The 16,540-nt window shown below is 44.6% G+C and overlaps 1 protein-coding gene across 4 annotated transcripts in view; it reads left to right on the top strand.

Annotated features, from left to right (window-relative positions):
• Positions 1 to 16,540, top strand: part of LOC118283936 (ryanodine receptor 2-like) — a 62,131-nt gene that overhangs the window by 11,192 nt on the left and 34,399 nt on the right. For 3 of the 4 annotated variants that reach the window (XR_007031593.1, XM_047335139.1, XM_047335138.1), the window contains exons 9-40: positions 3 to 121; positions 462 to 607; positions 2,075 to 2,316; positions 3,184 to 3,376; positions 3,540 to 3,759; positions 3,881 to 3,985; positions 4,102 to 4,205; positions 4,338 to 4,418; positions 4,554 to 4,713; positions 4,874 to 5,018; positions 5,883 to 6,091; positions 6,492 to 6,666; positions 6,873 to 7,081; positions 7,174 to 7,360; positions 7,683 to 7,815; positions 8,103 to 8,217; positions 8,544 to 8,704; positions 8,861 to 9,020; positions 9,184 to 9,270; positions 9,545 to 9,771; positions 10,004 to 10,217; positions 10,301 to 10,924; positions 11,019 to 11,219; positions 11,330 to 11,441; positions 11,958 to 12,098; positions 12,552 to 12,828; positions 12,972 to 13,086; positions 13,240 to 13,372; positions 13,781 to 13,884; positions 14,179 to 14,314; positions 14,865 to 15,051; positions 16,183 to 16,291. Coding sequence is in view for 3 of the 4 variants with exons in the window: in XM_047335139.1 (XP_047191095.1) it covers positions 3 to 121; positions 462 to 607; positions 2,075 to 2,316; positions 3,184 to 3,376; positions 3,540 to 3,759; positions 3,881 to 3,985; positions 4,102 to 4,205; positions 4,338 to 4,418; positions 4,554 to 4,713; positions 4,874 to 5,018; positions 5,883 to 6,091; positions 6,492 to 6,666; positions 6,873 to 7,081; positions 7,174 to 7,360; positions 7,683 to 7,815; positions 8,103 to 8,217; positions 8,544 to 8,704; positions 8,861 to 9,020; positions 9,184 to 9,270; positions 9,545 to 9,771; positions 10,004 to 10,217; positions 10,301 to 10,924; positions 11,019 to 11,219; positions 11,330 to 11,441; positions 11,958 to 12,098; positions 12,552 to 12,828; positions 12,972 to 13,086; positions 13,240 to 13,372; positions 13,781 to 13,884; positions 14,179 to 14,314; positions 14,865 to 15,051; positions 16,183 to 16,291 (5,531 nt within the window). In the remaining variant the exon portion in view is untranslated. The remainder of the gene's footprint in view (positions 1 to 2; positions 122 to 461; positions 608 to 2,074; positions 2,317 to 3,183; positions 3,377 to 3,539; positions 3,760 to 3,880; positions 3,986 to 4,101; positions 4,206 to 4,337; positions 4,419 to 4,553; positions 4,714 to 4,873; positions 5,019 to 5,882; positions 6,092 to 6,491; positions 6,667 to 6,872; positions 7,082 to 7,173; positions 7,361 to 7,682; positions 7,816 to 8,102; positions 8,218 to 8,543; positions 8,705 to 8,860; positions 9,021 to 9,183; positions 9,271 to 9,544; positions 9,772 to 10,003; positions 10,218 to 10,300; positions 10,925 to 11,018; positions 11,220 to 11,329; positions 11,442 to 11,957; positions 12,099 to 12,551; positions 12,829 to 12,971; positions 13,087 to 13,239; positions 13,373 to 13,780; positions 13,885 to 14,178; positions 14,315 to 14,864; positions 15,052 to 16,182; positions 16,292 to 16,540) is intronic. The other variant, XM_047335140.1, reaches the window with a different exon arrangement.

Raw genomic sequence — 16,540 nt, 5'->3', positions numbered from 1 at the left:
AGGAGTCTTGGAGGTCCTGCACTGTATCCTAGTGGACAGTCCCGAAGCCCTCAACGTCGTCAAAGAAGCACACATTCATTCCATCATAACGTTTCTTGACAAGCATGGATGCAACCAAAAGGTAGTGTGTGCAGGATTTTTAGGGTTAGGGTTAGTGTGAAATAAAAATTGTGAGAATACTTGGAGCTAATTGACCAAATATTGTCTTCATGGTCACGTTACAGCTGTATGTATTGGATGAAACGCTGTAGCTCATCAAAATTGAGTTTTAATGGGGACAATTTAAATGTTTTATTATCAGTGTCAATGTCATCTCAGAACTGACCATTTGGAAATGGACTGAAGGACTCTAAAAGCACAGAAACAAGTATTGAATCTACAGTAGCGTTTGTTGCTCTGGTCCCTAATGTGCGATCATTTCCCCGAGTTTATCGAGCCGTTGCGTGACGAGGTGTTGACAGGTTGTGTTCCAGGTCCTGGAGGTGCTGTGTTCCCTGTGTGTGTGCGACGGTGTGGCAGTGCGGTCCAATCAGAACCACATCTGCGACAACCTGCTGCCAGACAGAGACCTGCTGCTGCAAACCCGTCTGGTGAATCAGGTCACCAGGTACAATCAAGCATGTTTTGTCTCCGGGTCTTTCTTCTCTCCTCCAGTCTGTTTCATTCTTTTCATTTTCAGTGTTTTCCTGGATTCCTCTGCATTTAGATCTGTCTCTGATTTCGCATTCCCTTTCACACAAAAATCAAACGCGCAAAAGTTACACCAACTACGTGCAAAATTGAATTCCATTGAAGCATACTGCGATATAATAAAAGAGCACATTTGAAGATCCTGCAATGAATCACACGTTCTGTCTTTAATTATATTTACTCTTGGAGAACGTTCTCTTCTGCGTAGTTGAGCTAACTGTAGAGATCCCTCAGCTGCAGGCCTCGGTGTCCCTGGTGCTGAACACGTCCTTGATAAAAGATACACTTTAGCTGTCACAGTGGAGCACTCGTCCTTTCCTCTGCCGGACTTGAGTGAATTGGAGAATTACTCGTCTCCTTCAGTGCCGTCGCTTAATTAGCTGCACTGATTCTTTTATATCAGACCAATAATGTTGATGTCGGAGCGCATGCGTCTGGAGAAGTTACTCGCTACCTGAGGTGATATGGCTTATCTTTGGACTTTAAGTCAGTTTTATCATATTTTATTTTACTCTTCTGTGCCTCAATATTTTGGCCCACTGTGCCAGTCTGATCTTGCAGGCAGTTTCCATTTTCCTTTTCCTTTGAGCTTGTTGTTTTTTTGGACTCAATCTGCCCTGTCTTCCACAGCAGCTGCCTTCTTTTATCATGCTTTCCTCTATCAACAGCCCATTTTGTTCCTCGGGCCTTACAGCTTATTTGGTTTGATATTCTTCACAGCTGCTCAGTCCATTCCCCAGCTCTCTCTCTTCCTCCTCTAGCCATTACTCATTCTATCACTTTTACTTCTTCTTCTGCTAAGCGACTCATTAGTACGCCTGCTTTAATTCATCTCACCAGTTTTCTTTCTCGTTTCCATCTTTTCCTCCGTACCCGGCCCATTTTGCCAGTTCTTCCAGATGCTCTTTCACGTTTTGTTGGTCTGAATCCATTCTTAACTTATCTAATCTATTATTATCCAAACTCTTGCATCATCTTAACAAGGTTGTCCTTTTCCGTTTCTCTCAATTCCCTCTTTCTTTCCTCAGTTCTTCCCTGTCATGAGAGCTATGTTCAGACAAGGTTAAAATCACCACACGAACTAGCATTTATCCTCCGGATGCTGTTTCAATCCTGTCTTAATTCAAACATACCTCTCCATGTTATTGTTTCCCATGCTCTGATTACAAATCTTCTCTGGTAATTGAGTTTCAGCACCGGTAGTGGAAGGTCAAAAGGATAACCTCTGCAAGAGCATGTCTCTGTTTGTTCATCAGTTTTTATCCAGTATTCATAAAATCTCCGAGATGGATATTATAAAAAAATATCTACCAAATCAAGAATAACTTCATCTCACTAAAGAAAGAGCCCTCTTCTGCCTCCTGTGTCCCCCTCACTACCACAGCATGAGACCAAACATCTTCCTGGCGATGGGGGATGATTCAGCCCAGCACCGGAGGTGGTACTATGAGCTGGTTGTGGATCGTGTTGACCCCTTCCTCACAGCTGAGCCCACTCAACTGCGTGTTGGCTGGGCTTGCACTAAGGGCTACCAGCCAAGGCCCACAGGAGGAGGAGGCTGGGGGGGCAACGGGGTAGGAGACGACCTCTGCTCCTATGGCTTTGACGGGCTTCACCTCTGGTCAGGTGAGGATGAGATACAGGATTCAGTTTAGTACGATGAAGAACCACTGGGGAGTGCGCGCACTAAAATATATCTGCATAAATGGGATATTGCCATGTTTGATCAAACGAAACAAGGACATTCATTTAAAATGGATGCTTCTTAATAGCCCTGTATGAAAAGCTAAGCAGCCATTAAAAGAAGTCAGTGACCCCCATTGTTCAGCAGCACTTAATTCTTCAGAGAGCCAGTGACATGTTACTGTTTGTTCCTTGAGCCTGCACAGAGAGATCAGGAGGGATGATCACAAATCATCATCAGCAGCAGTGTACTGCGGTAGCCATACATTTGTTTGTTCCACATTGATATTGAATTTCGGATAATTTGAATACTTGTGAAAACTAGAATGGCACCCAACAGTCCCCTCAACCAGGTTGGACACACTCATTGACATCAGTCCCCCTAAATGTGCCAGATTTTTTATTTATTTGCTTTCATCAAGACCCATGAATTATTCCCCTGGAAATCAGTGAACATTTCAAATGTCAAATTGTTACTGTTTCCCACACAGTGGGGAAAACAACCACCACCCTGAGTCTGCACCTTTGTCCGGATCAATGCCAAAGTTCTATGAGTTCTTTCTTGGCCCATGTCCCGTCCTTCCACCAAGTCTCTGTCACCATCATGTTGGCCTCAACTGTTACAATATTGTATATGGTTGCATACATGCATTATGCGCATATTCTTGCATTGTATTCTTAATGTATCGGGTGTTCCATTTCATTACTTAAATGCTGTGTCATTTTGAGGTGAAGAGAAACAAAAAAACAAACGACAACAATATAAATCTACACGGATGACTTAAAGTGTGTTTGCGTTCTGAATCTCAGGCGGTGTGGGCCGCAGAGTGAGCTCCCCCTTCCCCCACATGCTGAGAAATGATGATGTGGTCAGCTGCTGTCTGGACCTCAGTGCTCCCTGCATCTCTTTCCGAGTCAATGGTCTACCTGTGCAGGGCATGTTGGAGAACTTCAGCGCCGATGACCTCCTGTATCCTGTGGTCAGCTTCTCTGCTGGGGTCAGGTCAGTAGAGGACGTGTGCTCACTTTTCTTGGTATCTCTGAAGTTATTTTTGACTGGACATTCTGTATTCACTCATCTGGTTTTAGGAGGCTGTATGCATTTTTGTCTGAGGTTAAGACCTCATCACAGACAGTAATTCCCTTGTCCCCTTTTTGGACACCAGGGTTCGTTTTCTGTTTGGGGGAAGACATGGAGAGTTTCGCTTCTTACCGCCGCCAGGCTTTGCTCCGTGCTCCGAAGCGTTACTTCCCAGAGTCCGGCTGAAGGTGGAGCCGTGTCAGAAATACATCTTGGGTGTCGGAGAAGGGAAACACGAGCTCATCGGGCCGTCAGTACCGGACACTCCAGTTACCTTCACTCCCACACCAGTAGACATTAGCAAGGTAAAAAACATCAGTCAAGTCAAACTGATTTTATTTGAGGTTTGAGATATAGAAAATCAACAAACTTATTTTCAATTTGACGCATTGGAGCATTGAAAATGAACTCATATTACCCTTACAGGTGGTACTGCCTTCACAGCTCGAGGACATCCGAGAAAAGATGGCTGAGAATGTCCATGAACTCTGGGTAATGGACAAGGTCGATCTTGGATGGACACATGGACCTGTGAGAAAAGAGAAGCACATAGTTTACCATTTTTTAAAAAAATTGCATGTATCAAATAATGAATTGTTACTCCAGTGTTGCTTGCAGTGTGAAAGCGTTGAGCTCTTGTCAAACAGGTGAGGGATGAGAGTAAGAAGCACGATCCCTGTCTGGTGGAGTTCTCCGAGCTGCCAGAGCAGGAGAGGAACCAGAACCTCCAGGTGGCCCTGGACACCCTCAGGTGTGCTCTATTACCTGTATCATACACCAGAACAAACCCTGCAGTCTACGTGATGATTTTGACTCCTTTGTTGAACAGAGTCTTCACTTCAAACTGACGAGTAATCAGTGTCTGTTTCTTTTTGCGCTGGAGGACTCTGCTCGCTCTTGGATTCCACGTGGGTTTAACTGACCACGCTGCGGAGAGAGTCAAACACGTGAGAGTAGCCACCAAGTATGTCAATCTTATTTTGTATAATTTCTTTTTTATTTTGGAGCCCTTATTCACAAATACTGTTAAAGGACAACGACATCAAAGCCACTCATTTGATGAACTCGACACGCTCACGCTCCCCGTTCTTTTGCTCAGGTATGAACAGCCCAGCGGCTACAGACCTGCCCCAGTTGACTTGAGCCAGGTTTCTCTGAGCCCAGCCCACGAGGAGCTGGTTAACCTGCTGGCAGAGAATGATCACAATCTATGGGCCAGAGAGCGGATCAGACAGGGGTGGACCCATGGAGCCACGCAGGTCGGTGTTCTGTGCTGTGCTCCTGCTTTGATCACACACTGCCGAGGAGGAGCAGTGTGTGTGTGTTTTTCAGATGGACTGAAGAATGTAGTTGTGTGGAAAAGTTTCCAAAGTCCCTCAGTCACACGGCTGAAATGTACGTTGACGTCCGTATTACTAGGATGTGAAAGCGAAGCGGAGCCCGTACCTTGTGCCTCACAGCCTGCTTGATGAAAGGAACAGGAGCGTGGGCAGGGAGAGGGTCAGAGAGGCGGTGTGCACCCTGCTGGCCTACGGTTACAGCCTGGAGCCCCTCCACGAACGCAGTATGTCGCCAAGTCCTCTTATGTATTTCAACTTTATTTATCAAAACCAGCATGAGATGATACACATTTTGTCATCAAGTAAAGCAAATGTATCTGTTGCAGGATTTTCACATAATGATTTAAAGGGGTCATATTATGCTCCAGGCACCTTTTCAGCCTGCTTCCACGTATATATCTGGTTATCTGTGGTGTCTGCCAGCCCACGGAGAATGAAAAGAGAACAATGAGTCGTTGATTCGTGGTTTGGGTTGATGGTGCAGACGGTCTGTAAACGAGCAATTCACAGCCCGGGCGTCAAGTGACGTAAGTTGACTCCTGCTACTGGGGCGACCACGCCCCCAACCTGAGCAGCACCTCCCCCCTTGAAGTGTGGAAAAACAGATCGCGGCTCCCAGCTTGCGGCGGAGGTCGCGGCTGCCGGCGGTCGGTCCCGGCTCCCGGCGAGAACGTGTTCTGGGCCTCCCGGGTCTCTACGCCGTGTATGTGCCTTGTCACGTGCGAGTGTTGTCATGGCAGCAGACCCGGGGCGGAGCGAGATGGAGCGAGGCGGAGCGAGGCGGAGCTTTGCAGAACACGAAGGGAGGGGGGCGAGGAGTGAGCAGGAAAGCGCTGGAATCAACCAGTCACACAGGGCTGTTTATACAGAAAGAGGAGGGTGCCGTGTGGCTTGATCCTTGAGGTGTTTTGACATGGAATGGCAAAGACATGTAGTGCACACACCTGAAAACCAATGTAACTTGTGTAAAAGGGGGCATAATATGGGCCCTTTAAATGGTTTTGTGAACATTGTCTGTAAAGGTATGTTCTGTTTGATGGGACTCAGCTATTATTTTGCACCATATTTTCTGTTTCTTCTGTTCACAGCCGCGCTATCAAATGCTTGTCACTTCTCTGCTGAGAAGTGCACAGTGTTCAGACCAGATAAATCATCTGCTGTGACCCGGGGGAAGTGGTATTTTGAATTTGAAACGCTGACGGCAGGGAGTATGAGAGTGGGCTGGGCACGACCGGGCTGCAGCGCCGACAGAGAGCTCGGCTCAGATGACCAGGCGTATGTGTTCGATGGATATGAAGTGAGATATTCTGAGTTTACAGTTCATCGTGTTGTTGTTGAAACAGCAGTGAGCGTAAATCACAATGAGACTCTGTTTCACATTAAAATGTGTGGGGTTTTTTGGCATGATAAAACAAGTGTGATCGTAAAACAATTCTTCTTCTTCTTTTCTTGATTTACTTTTGCTGTCTACTCAAATAAAGTATTACTGGATCTAATGCAGTAAAAATGAGAAACAATGGGTGTGAAAGTTATATTTGCTATTTTGTAACATGGGGGGTATAGAAGTAAGGGAGGTGGAGAACAACTCACTGTAATCTGCTGAGCTGAATCCCATGATTTACTTGCTTCTCTCTTTAGCTCATTCAGAACTCCGATGTTTCCTATTCGAGACCAAATTCTCTTCCCGTTGTGTTCAGGCTCAGTGGTACCACCGGGGCGGTGAACCCCTGGGACGCCCGTGGCAGAGAGGCGATGTGCTGGGTTGCCTGGTGGACATGGCTGAACGCACCATGGTGGTCACGCTCAACGGAGAGGTGCTGTTTAACGACAGAGGATCCGAGCTGGCTGCCAAGGACTTTGATATCAGAGACGGTGTGGAGGAGTTTTTGACTTTGACACAGAGTCTAAACTGTCTATTGAACTGAAAGATAACGCATCACAACATGGATTTTTATTTTGGCAGTTCTGTTCCTTTCTTGGAAAAAGTCCAACTGACAGTGTATGAAAGAATTCCTGAATATACTGTATTTCATATGATTATCAGACTGAACTTTTGTCTTCTTGTCCATTTTCCCTAGGCCTGTTGCCTGTGGTCAGTGTTGGGGTGAACCAGGTGGGGAGGCTGAACTTGGGCCGCCAGGCCGCCTCTCTGCAGTACTTTGCCGTGTGTGGTCTACAGGAAGGTTATGAGCCGTTTGCTGTCAATATGGCCAGAGATCCAGCTCTGTGGATGAGCTGGAAACAGCCTCAGTTCACCTCCATACTACCTGGTGATCACAATTTACAGGTTGGTTTAAATATTCCAATAAAAGGCCTTTATTGGAACCCAGGCTTGCACTGATCCCTGATCCTGAATATCCTGTTCCATTCTTACTCGAGGTCACTAAGATCAGTGGCTCAGCCGAGTGCTCGTCCAGCCTGAGGGTCTCTCAGCGGTTGTTTGCTCACCACGGTGGGGGCAGCGAGATGGGCTTTTACCGGCTCAGCATGTCTGTTGAATGTGCTGCCGTCCTCACGAGCCCGGCAGCGGGGCTGCTTCCAGCGGCCTCCAACACTCTTTCTTCAGGTGCAGATTATATTATGTCATATAATATACGACGATGCTCAAGTTAGCCGCAGATAACTCGACAAGACTCCGCAAAGGACGTGCTTGGTTTGCCACAACACACTACCGATGACATGATCACTGCTGCAGCATGTACAAATTATGGACCTATAACTAGATGGAAATTGAACAAAGTAATTAGTGTGTGAGATTGTGATAGCTGTTGTTTCCATTTATCCAGATTACTGAGATTCTGCCATTACGACCTTGATGAGTTGTTCTGCTTAAGCAAAGCCGTGCTCCCCTGGGCCTCGGTGCAATTAATTCCCATTGTCCTTTGTAGGAAGGAAAGAGCATGAGGAAATGGACTCTGACTTTGAAGTGCTGATGAAGTCGGCTCACAGCTTCGCTGGCTCAAGAGATGAGCTCAACCACAAGGATCATAGCCAAGACAAAACAGCAAGACTGAAACAACGGTAGGTTGTCGGGAACTAAAATCAAGAAATTATGAAATGAAATGTGTATAATTTGGAATATAGAAAATAAGGATTGACAAAAACATTTTTTTGAGTAGAGTTAAGATAGCAATCTGAGTTATTAGGAAATAAAAATATGTACTGTTGATCAAAATGACAAGTGTGGTTATGAGAGAAGTTTTTCCTCAATGAAATGAATATTGTCAAATGAAAAGAAGTAGCAAACAGGCGTTCCATCTATGTGTGAAGTGTCTGTTACTCAGTCCTGTGTGTTTCTGTTGTGTAAGGTTCATGCTGAAGAGGAGTAAACCAGGCCTCGTCTGCAGCAACTCATCTCCACGGCTTCTCGAAGATGTCGTAGTTGACAAAGATAACTACGATCACCTCATCCATAGCTCCAGAGTAGGGCTTTGTTTTTTCTCATTGTTTCATCTCATCATAGCAGCATGTCCCAAAAAAAGCACTAATAAAAAGCTCTATTAAGAAAACCAAATGTTTTAAACTCTGATATCTAAATTACTTAAAATGACCTGGAAATAACAGTAAAGACAAAATGTATCTGCCTTTGAATGCAGTAAAGTTATACAAATTATGCTGCAGGGTGTGTACAGATGTATAATGCTTCACCTCTTTGCAGTTGTGCAGTAATTATCAGCTACGATAATAATGTAGTATGCAATATCCAAATACCAACCAATGACACAAACAACTGACCTCTGTGTTTCCAGTATTATTACTCAGTGAGGGTTCTCCCCGGCCAGGAGCCATTTAATGTGTGGGTCGGCTGGGTGACCTCTGACTTCCATCACTTTGACACGACATTTGACCCTGACTATGTCCACACCGTGACCGTCACCCTCGGAGACGACAGCGGCAAAGTCCAGGAAAGGTCAGTGTGAAGCACGACAGTTAAATCTTTCGTATAGGCGGCTTCACCAAGAATTTAAAGAGATGTTGCTGATTATTGTCATGTTGTATTTCTTCAATGTATTCCACTGTGCTGTAAGTCAGCAACAAACTGTGGATGGAATGTCTCTTTGCACAGTGTGAAGCGGTGTGACTGTTACATGGTTTGTGCCGGAGAAGCAACAGGCTTGTCTCTGAGTCGAAGAAGCGCAGGGTTAGAGATTGGCTGTTTGATTGACACTGCGACTGGGCTGCTCACCTTTACCTCCAGCGGAGTGGAGATGACCACCTTCTACCAAGTAGGTCACACTCTGATTGGTTCAGATGGTTCAAAAAAGATAAAAAATGTTGTATGATGTAATATTGATCTAGACTTAAAGAACCCACATTTACTGTATGTCACAGTAATTCTAATAGTTAATATTTTTATTCGCTGATGTACTAACGTTGTACACTCATTAGGTGGAAGCCAGTACAAAGCTGTTTCCTGCTGTGTTTGTCAAACCGACCACGAGCAACATGTTCCAGCTTGAGCTGGGATGCGTCAAGGTGAACGACGTATTCATTATCAATCATGTCAATCTTGTTGGAAGAGTGTTGTGTTTTTGTCCATGTCTGCTTGTTATCATGACATAAAAAAGGAGCATATTTTTGTGGACAGACTGGATCTGTCATGACTTAGGTTGCAGCCTGGTAAGTCAGTGAACAGTTACATTTTGAGAGGTTTCTACTCTGGAGAACACTTTTCAGTCAGTTTCACTCTTTATAAATGTTTGACGGTCTTTCACGCCTTTGAATTGTATTTCTCTTTCCCTCGATCCAGAATGTGATGCCACTGTCGGCTGGTTTGCTTCGCAGCCAAAGAAGTAATACCACTCCCCAGTGTCTTCCAAGGTTTCAGGCCCAGCATCTCAGCCCAGTTTCATGGACCAGGGTACCGGACCACGCGTTACACGTGTCGGTAGAGAGGCCAGATGAGCAACATGGCTGGACAGTCCAGTGCTCGGAGCCCCTGCGAGTCCTGACCCTTCAGATCCCTGATGAAAACAGGTTACAGAGCAGGAATAAATACGTGTGTGTTGGAAATTTAGCTTGTAGATGTAAGTGGGGCATGTTGTCTATAAGTGTGCTGTCTTTTTTACAAGTACCAGGATGTACACACTTCAGTGTGTAACACCATCCAAAGTTGCAAATTCGGACCTCGATTAACTGGAGTTTTAATTTGTTCTCGACGAGGCAACCAAAATGGCATCAACAATATCTTGAATTTGAATTCATCTAGGTGTGTCGACATTTTGGAGTTGTCCGAACTTGATGACCTCTTGACCTTTCACCGCCACACCCTCCTCCTCTACTGTTCACTTTGCGCCCTTGGCAACACCAGAGTTTGCCATGCCCTCTGCAGTCATGTGGACCAGTCCCAGGTCCTCCATGCCATTCAGAACGCCCACCTACCTGGCCCCCTCCGATCTGCATTTTACCAGCTCCTCATTCAGGTGATTACTTGTTTTCCTTTTTAATTTATTGCATTTATTGACTACAGGATAAGTTGATGAATATTCTATTGGTTGACCTTTAGGTTCACCTCAGCAGCCACGCCACAGCACGTCTCACGATGAACCATGAATACATCGTGCCCATGACAGACCAGACGAGACGTATCACCCTTCACCATGACCACGGTGTTAGCAGGCGTGGTGGGCAACCTCCACAAGGAATCCCCAGCACTAGTCTTAGCACATCCCTTAAACCACAGATGCACTCCTCAACTCCTTGTTTCGTGAGGAGTGATGGGATAGGAGCAGATGATGCAGTGAAAATAATCTGCACTGACAGCCCAGGAATCCCTCTGGACATATTAAAGAGTGTGACCGTGGAGATGCTGACGGCGGGGGTATGGGCAGTGGGTCAGGGTGTGAGGGATCCTGTAGGAGGCAGCGTTGAGCTTCTGCTGGTTCCCCTCATTAGACTCTTCTACAACCTGCTGGTAATGGATGTGTTTGGGGATGAGGATCTGTGCGAAGTTCTGAGACTGATAGAGCCGGCGGTCTTCTCCTCAGATGGTAAAACCTCTGAGGAGACAGATGAAGAAGAGGTCAGTGATGGTACTGAAACTGAATGGAAAGGGGGCAACAAGAAGGATAGTGACACTCCTACACAAGGACTTCTTCAGATGAGGCTTCCAGAAGCTGTCAAACTTGAGGTGAACAGACACGCAGACTTAGATGTCGTGTTATCACATCCCTTGAAGTGGTTTCAAATGAATCACAGAAGGTTTTGTACATGTCTTTCTCCAGCTCTGCCGTTTGCTGTCCTACCTGTGTGACAGCCAGGCGCGCCACAGGGTCGAAGCTGTGGTCGCCTTCTCTGACAACTTTGCGGGACAGCTGCAGGAGAATCAACGCTTTCGCTATAACCAGGTCATGCAGGCACTCAACATGTCTGCCGCCCTCACTGCACGCAAGACCAAGGAGTTCCGCTCGCCTCCACAGGAGCAGGTTGAAAACGCTGAAATCAAATTGTTAGGAGAGGATAAAGGTGTAAATACTAAGTGCTGGCTATGCTGTTGTCCCCGACATGTTTGAATGATGCGTCTTTCTGTCTTTAGATCAATATGCTGCTGAGCTTCAGAGAGGATGAGCTGCAGGAGAATTGTCCATGTCCAATGGAAATCCAACAGCTCCTGCAAGACTTCCACCACCTGCTGAACGCACACTGTGGTTGGAACACTGTTTATCTTTGAGTGTTTTATTATTTCAAATGTTTAAAGTTTGGCCTGATTTATAAAATATTAAATGGCTCCTCTCTCTGACTCTATGTACGCTCGCTCAGTAAATTCTCACTCTACATCTTCCAGAATATCTTCTTTAGGAGATGGTACCGTACCATTTCACCGCACTTCCTTTGGGCAATCAATCAAATCAGATGAAATAGCCTGTCTGACGATGTGAGCGGCTGCAGCTCCACAGCACTTTCAAAACCAACTGAAAGCTGCTCAGCTCTGCACTCCCTGAATTTAATATTCTTTTTTGTGGCCTTGAAGACGACTTGATGGCTTGTAGCTATAATCCGGTTCAGCAGTTGAGCTGCACAATGTCCCTTGAAAGATGATTGATAAAGAAAATAAATAAAATGAATCTTTATTGAGCCAGGAAACTATATGGGAAAGCTGTGAGGGGGTACTCACCACAATTGCCACTGAAGAAATTGCATCTTATTTTGCTGTTATTATGCAGGCGTTGAATTGGTCAGTGACTCGGAGGACGAAAAGGACGCCGAGATGTCCGTCAAAGATCGACTTCTCAGTCTGGTGGCCAGAGGCTTTGCAGTGAGGAAGTCACCTGCAGACGTAGAGAAGTGTAAACCACCGATTGGCAGTAAGTGTATCTATGTTTTTAAAGCCCTCTATATGTCTCACTGTGAACACTTTTATACTGTGCCTTGCAAAACAATTGCATTTTGTCTACAAGCCCTACTAACCCACCTGTAGAGGGAGGGAATCATTTTGTAGTACATGGAAACATACTGTAGCTGGGTTGTAATGAGAGAAGAGTTTGGTGAAGGTGGAAATAGGAATTTAACCAGTGGCATATCTACTGTATCAGACCCAATACAATCTTTCTGTTGGATTTCTACCTAAAAATGTAAAAATTATTATAACAAGAGGGCCTGCGCCAGCCTCCTGCTGGTCGGCGCTCGGGCCCTGATAATAGTATGAGGTATCCAGTCTTAACTCATACAGCACAGTTGACCCTGCTTCTTTGAAACAAGGGTTGTAGGATTCTTCTCCTACACCTTGATCACACCTTCACCTGCTGGTACTTCTTCAGAGTCCCTCAAAAAGCTGATCTCTGAGACGATGGTGCGCTGGAGCCAAGAGAGCGAGATGGAGGACCCTGAGCTGGTCAGGGCTGTCTTCTCGCTGCTGCACCGCCAGTACCAGGGCCTTGGGGGTCAAATGGCAGGACCACTCTGCAGAGCCTACTCGATCAGCCAGGCCTCGGTGGAGGACACGATGACTCTTCTGTCCTCCCTGGGTCAAATCCGCTCCCTCCTCAGCGTCCGCATGGGGAAAGAAGAGGAGAAGCTGATGATCAGGAGGCTGGGGTAGGGCCAGATTCACACTGCTCCTTTTTCCACTTCTTGATTATTGTTATCCTGTGTGATTATTAGCACTGATTAATGTCTAACACACTGGCATCATCATGGTGTGGAAAGTGTTCTCACTGTTTTTGTATTTTTATGCACAGAGACATCATGAATAATAAAGTTTTCTACCAACACCCCAACCTAATGAGGGCACTGGGGATGCATGAGACTGTGATGGAGGTGATGGTCAATGTTCTCGGAGAAGGGGAATCAAAGGTGAGAGATCTATAATAATAATTACATCTAAATCTATGTAAACCAGCCACAGCTCACACAGTGGGTTCTGGTCGATGCTCCAATCAGTGCACTTCCTTTTTTGCCATCTCACTTTTTGCTTTTTCTTTATACCCGTCAATTTTCCTTTTTCAGGAGATTACCTTTCCCAAGATGGTTGCCAGCTGCTGTCGATTCCTGTGCTACTTTTGCCGCATCAGCTGTCACAATCAGGGAGCCCTGTTTGACCATCTCAGTTACCTGCTGGAAAACAGCAGCGTTGGACTCGGTAAATCTTGTCTGTGTCTGTGTGTAAAGGGGTGTGCAGAGTGACAGAAGCTCCTGTAGAATCTACGGTTGTACATTACAATACAATAGACCTTCATTACACGTCACAACTTGGATTAGTTACGCCTGTAATTCAACTCTTCTTATTTAGAGATGTTTTTTTAGGATGGCCTCAAATTGAATCGTCTAAATTAGAAAGTTTCTCGAGACACGTTTGCACAGTAAAAATTTAATGAGGGACTGTTGCATTGTGACCCTTTGTCCTTTTTGCCAGGAGTTACATTTTTTGAGACTGTAATAACCTTTTGCAGGTGTTAGGGCCTTGTCCCTACGATAAGAAACCCCAACGCTCATAAACATATATAGTTTATGAGCTGGTGTTCTGATTTCCTTGTGCCTTTGTCACCAGCTTCTCCGTCCATGCGTGGAGCCACTCCTCTAGACGCGGCAGCGGCCTCTGTAATGGATAATAACGAACTGGCCTTAGCGCTGAAGGAACCTGACCTAGAGAAGGTGAATTCAGATTTTGTCCCATTCCTCGATGGTACTGCTCTTAACATTATGCATACATCGATAAGTAATTCACTCTATATTGACCATGGGCTGCCCTTGCTGCCCACTGTCATTTCAGTTATCTGTTATTTATATCTGAGTATTTATGTTGCTCTATAGTACGTACAGTAGCTGTATTTGCATAATAAGTATCACCACTTGAATATTTACAGAGGCAAAACAACACAGATGACTTTCTTTTTGTTGTAGCTGCAGATATCAGTGTTTAATCTAATCTAATCTAATCTAATAAAGGTGGTGCAGTATCTCGCTGGCTGTGGCCGGCAGAGCTGTCCCATGCTGGTGGAGAAAGGCTACCCTGATGTTGGGTGGAACCCTGTGGAGGGCGAGCGCTACCTGGATTTTCTACGTTTTGCAGTCTTCTGCAATGGTAAGCTGTTTGTTCACTTTATCTCCTTCAGAAGTCTGAAGTCTGTGTTATTTGTCTTTCCTGTTACACAAATATGGTTAGCTTGGTTATTCTATACAACAGATTGTCTTTAAGCAGGTCTTCATTTTCTGCCAGTTTGCAATGTGAATATTCGTGACTATATACAAAGTAAAAGTATAAGAGGCTGCATGATTAATCTATTTCTAAATTTGAAATATTGGTATTTTTCTACTATCGATCTTCTTTACTCTGAAGCAGCGCCCAGGAGGCATCAGTTCAAATAGTCCTTGAGGGTATTGACAGTTCAGCCAGAGGGCATTGCCTACCACATCTCATATCCATCAATCATTTCAGCTTTACCTCTTATTTATTCAGTCCATTTAGCTGTCTATATATTAACTTTGGCATCTTTTATTTCTTCCTGTTTCTTCAGTGAGGAGTCTTTGCCATTTGATTTCTTCTGTTGGCAAATTTGGGATAAATATGTTAAAAAGACAACCAGAGTCAACCGGTGGTTTGTCTTGATTTTCTGTTCATTCCTTGTCGATAGGTGAGAGCGTTGAGGAAAATGCTTACGTGGTGTTGAGGTTGCTCATTCGTCGGCCGGAGTGTTTTGGCCCCGCCCTGCAAGGTGATGGGGGAAACGGTCTCCTGGCAGCCATGGAGGAAGCCATCAGGATCTCTGAGGACCCCTCTATGGATGGACCCTGCACCACAAACCAGTCCAACAGAACACTGTGAGTTTTAGATGTGTGAGCAAAAATGACTGTAGACTACAGGTAGTTCCTGTGCAGCGTTTCTAGAATTTCCCTTTTCTTCTCCATTTCTACTTAATCGTTTTTTAAAGCCTGACCGATTTATTGGTTGGCTGATAATATTGGCTGATTTGAGACTTTTAAACATATCCATATGCAGCAATATGAAAACTTTTATTTTACAAACAAAGATTGCCAAAAAGATGTGCATCGTGTTTAATTAATATTAACGGTCTTTGTCAAAAGGGATGGATAACGACAGCTTTGGAACCATTGCCATTTCTTAAATATATTGGCTAATATAAGGGTATTGTGAAGTTTGTACTCCTTTTCGTATGCGGCAAAGGATTTGATATACATCTTATGGTTTTCTGTAACAAATATTTATTAAGTTTACAATCAAAATGTTAGTTTTAAAGATAGAAACTGGGAAGTCATCAAAATCTAATCAAACACTGTATTAGGTGTGAGCCTGTTCACCACTGTTCTTATCAAATGAACTCCCTTTAGTCATTTTCTCTCAAGCCTTCTGGAGGATTTCAACCTGCCCATGGTTAATACACGTTCAATAATGAATCTATGCACAAACTTTCAAGTTAAACTAGAAAAGGCAACTCCTGAAGATATTGTGGTGTGAATGCCGTCTGCTGACATTAAACCATGACGCTGAACTGGATTGCTGACTTGAATTTGGATGAAGAAGTTAAAGGAGCTTGAAGAGTAGGACAAGTGGGAAGTGGGTAGTTAATGTGTAATTACTAGTACGACCATGAGAACGTTTAATATGTCGGGAAATATGAAAGTCATGAAAAATTTGAATACAGTTTGGAATGTCCCAACTGAACTGAGCCTTTTGATGTTTGAATGAAGATTCTAGGTTGAAAATGTTACAGGCTGAACATTTTGTATAGAATAACATATGTTGTTATTAACACTGATCATTTTTTTAGAATACATATGAGGTTGGAGCTGGGATCCCCTGCCTTGTTTGTCAGATGTGTATATTAAATGTCAGATCATTAGCAGCTCTACTTTATGCAGTGACTCTCCATTATTTGATTGTTCATCATTCTTATTGCCATCTTTTGTCATTATGTTTATTTCTTGTAACAGAGATGTTGTCCCGGACAGTGAAGATGACCTCGTACACATGGGGCACGCCATCATGAGCTTCTACTCAGCCCTTATTGACTTGCTGGGACGCTGCGCCCCGGAGATGCATGTAAATGTTTTCCCAGCAGTCATTGCTCATCAATAGCCACTGATGTCAGACACAATGAAGCCCTAATGGAGAAAGTCTGCAAACTGCTCTTCAAAGAATGAGTCACAATGACACAAAGAAAAACAACAGCAACCCTCCGTTTATTGCTTTTATAGATTTACCTTTCCACATAATGGCTCGGTCCACATAGAGGATGTTTAGACGGGGACTAAAAAATGGGAACTTACTCAACATTGGCATTTACTGTCA

This window comes from Scophthalmus maximus, chromosome 10, assembly GCF_022379125.1.
Source record: "Scophthalmus maximus strain ysfricsl-2021 chromosome 10, ASM2237912v1, whole genome shotgun sequence".
NCBI classification, from domain to species: Eukaryota; Metazoa; Chordata; class Actinopteri; order Pleuronectiformes; family Scophthalmidae; genus Scophthalmus; species Scophthalmus maximus.
The sequence above is the reverse complement of the archived record's forward strand: the minus strand, read 5'-3'. Positions and strand labels throughout refer to the sequence as shown.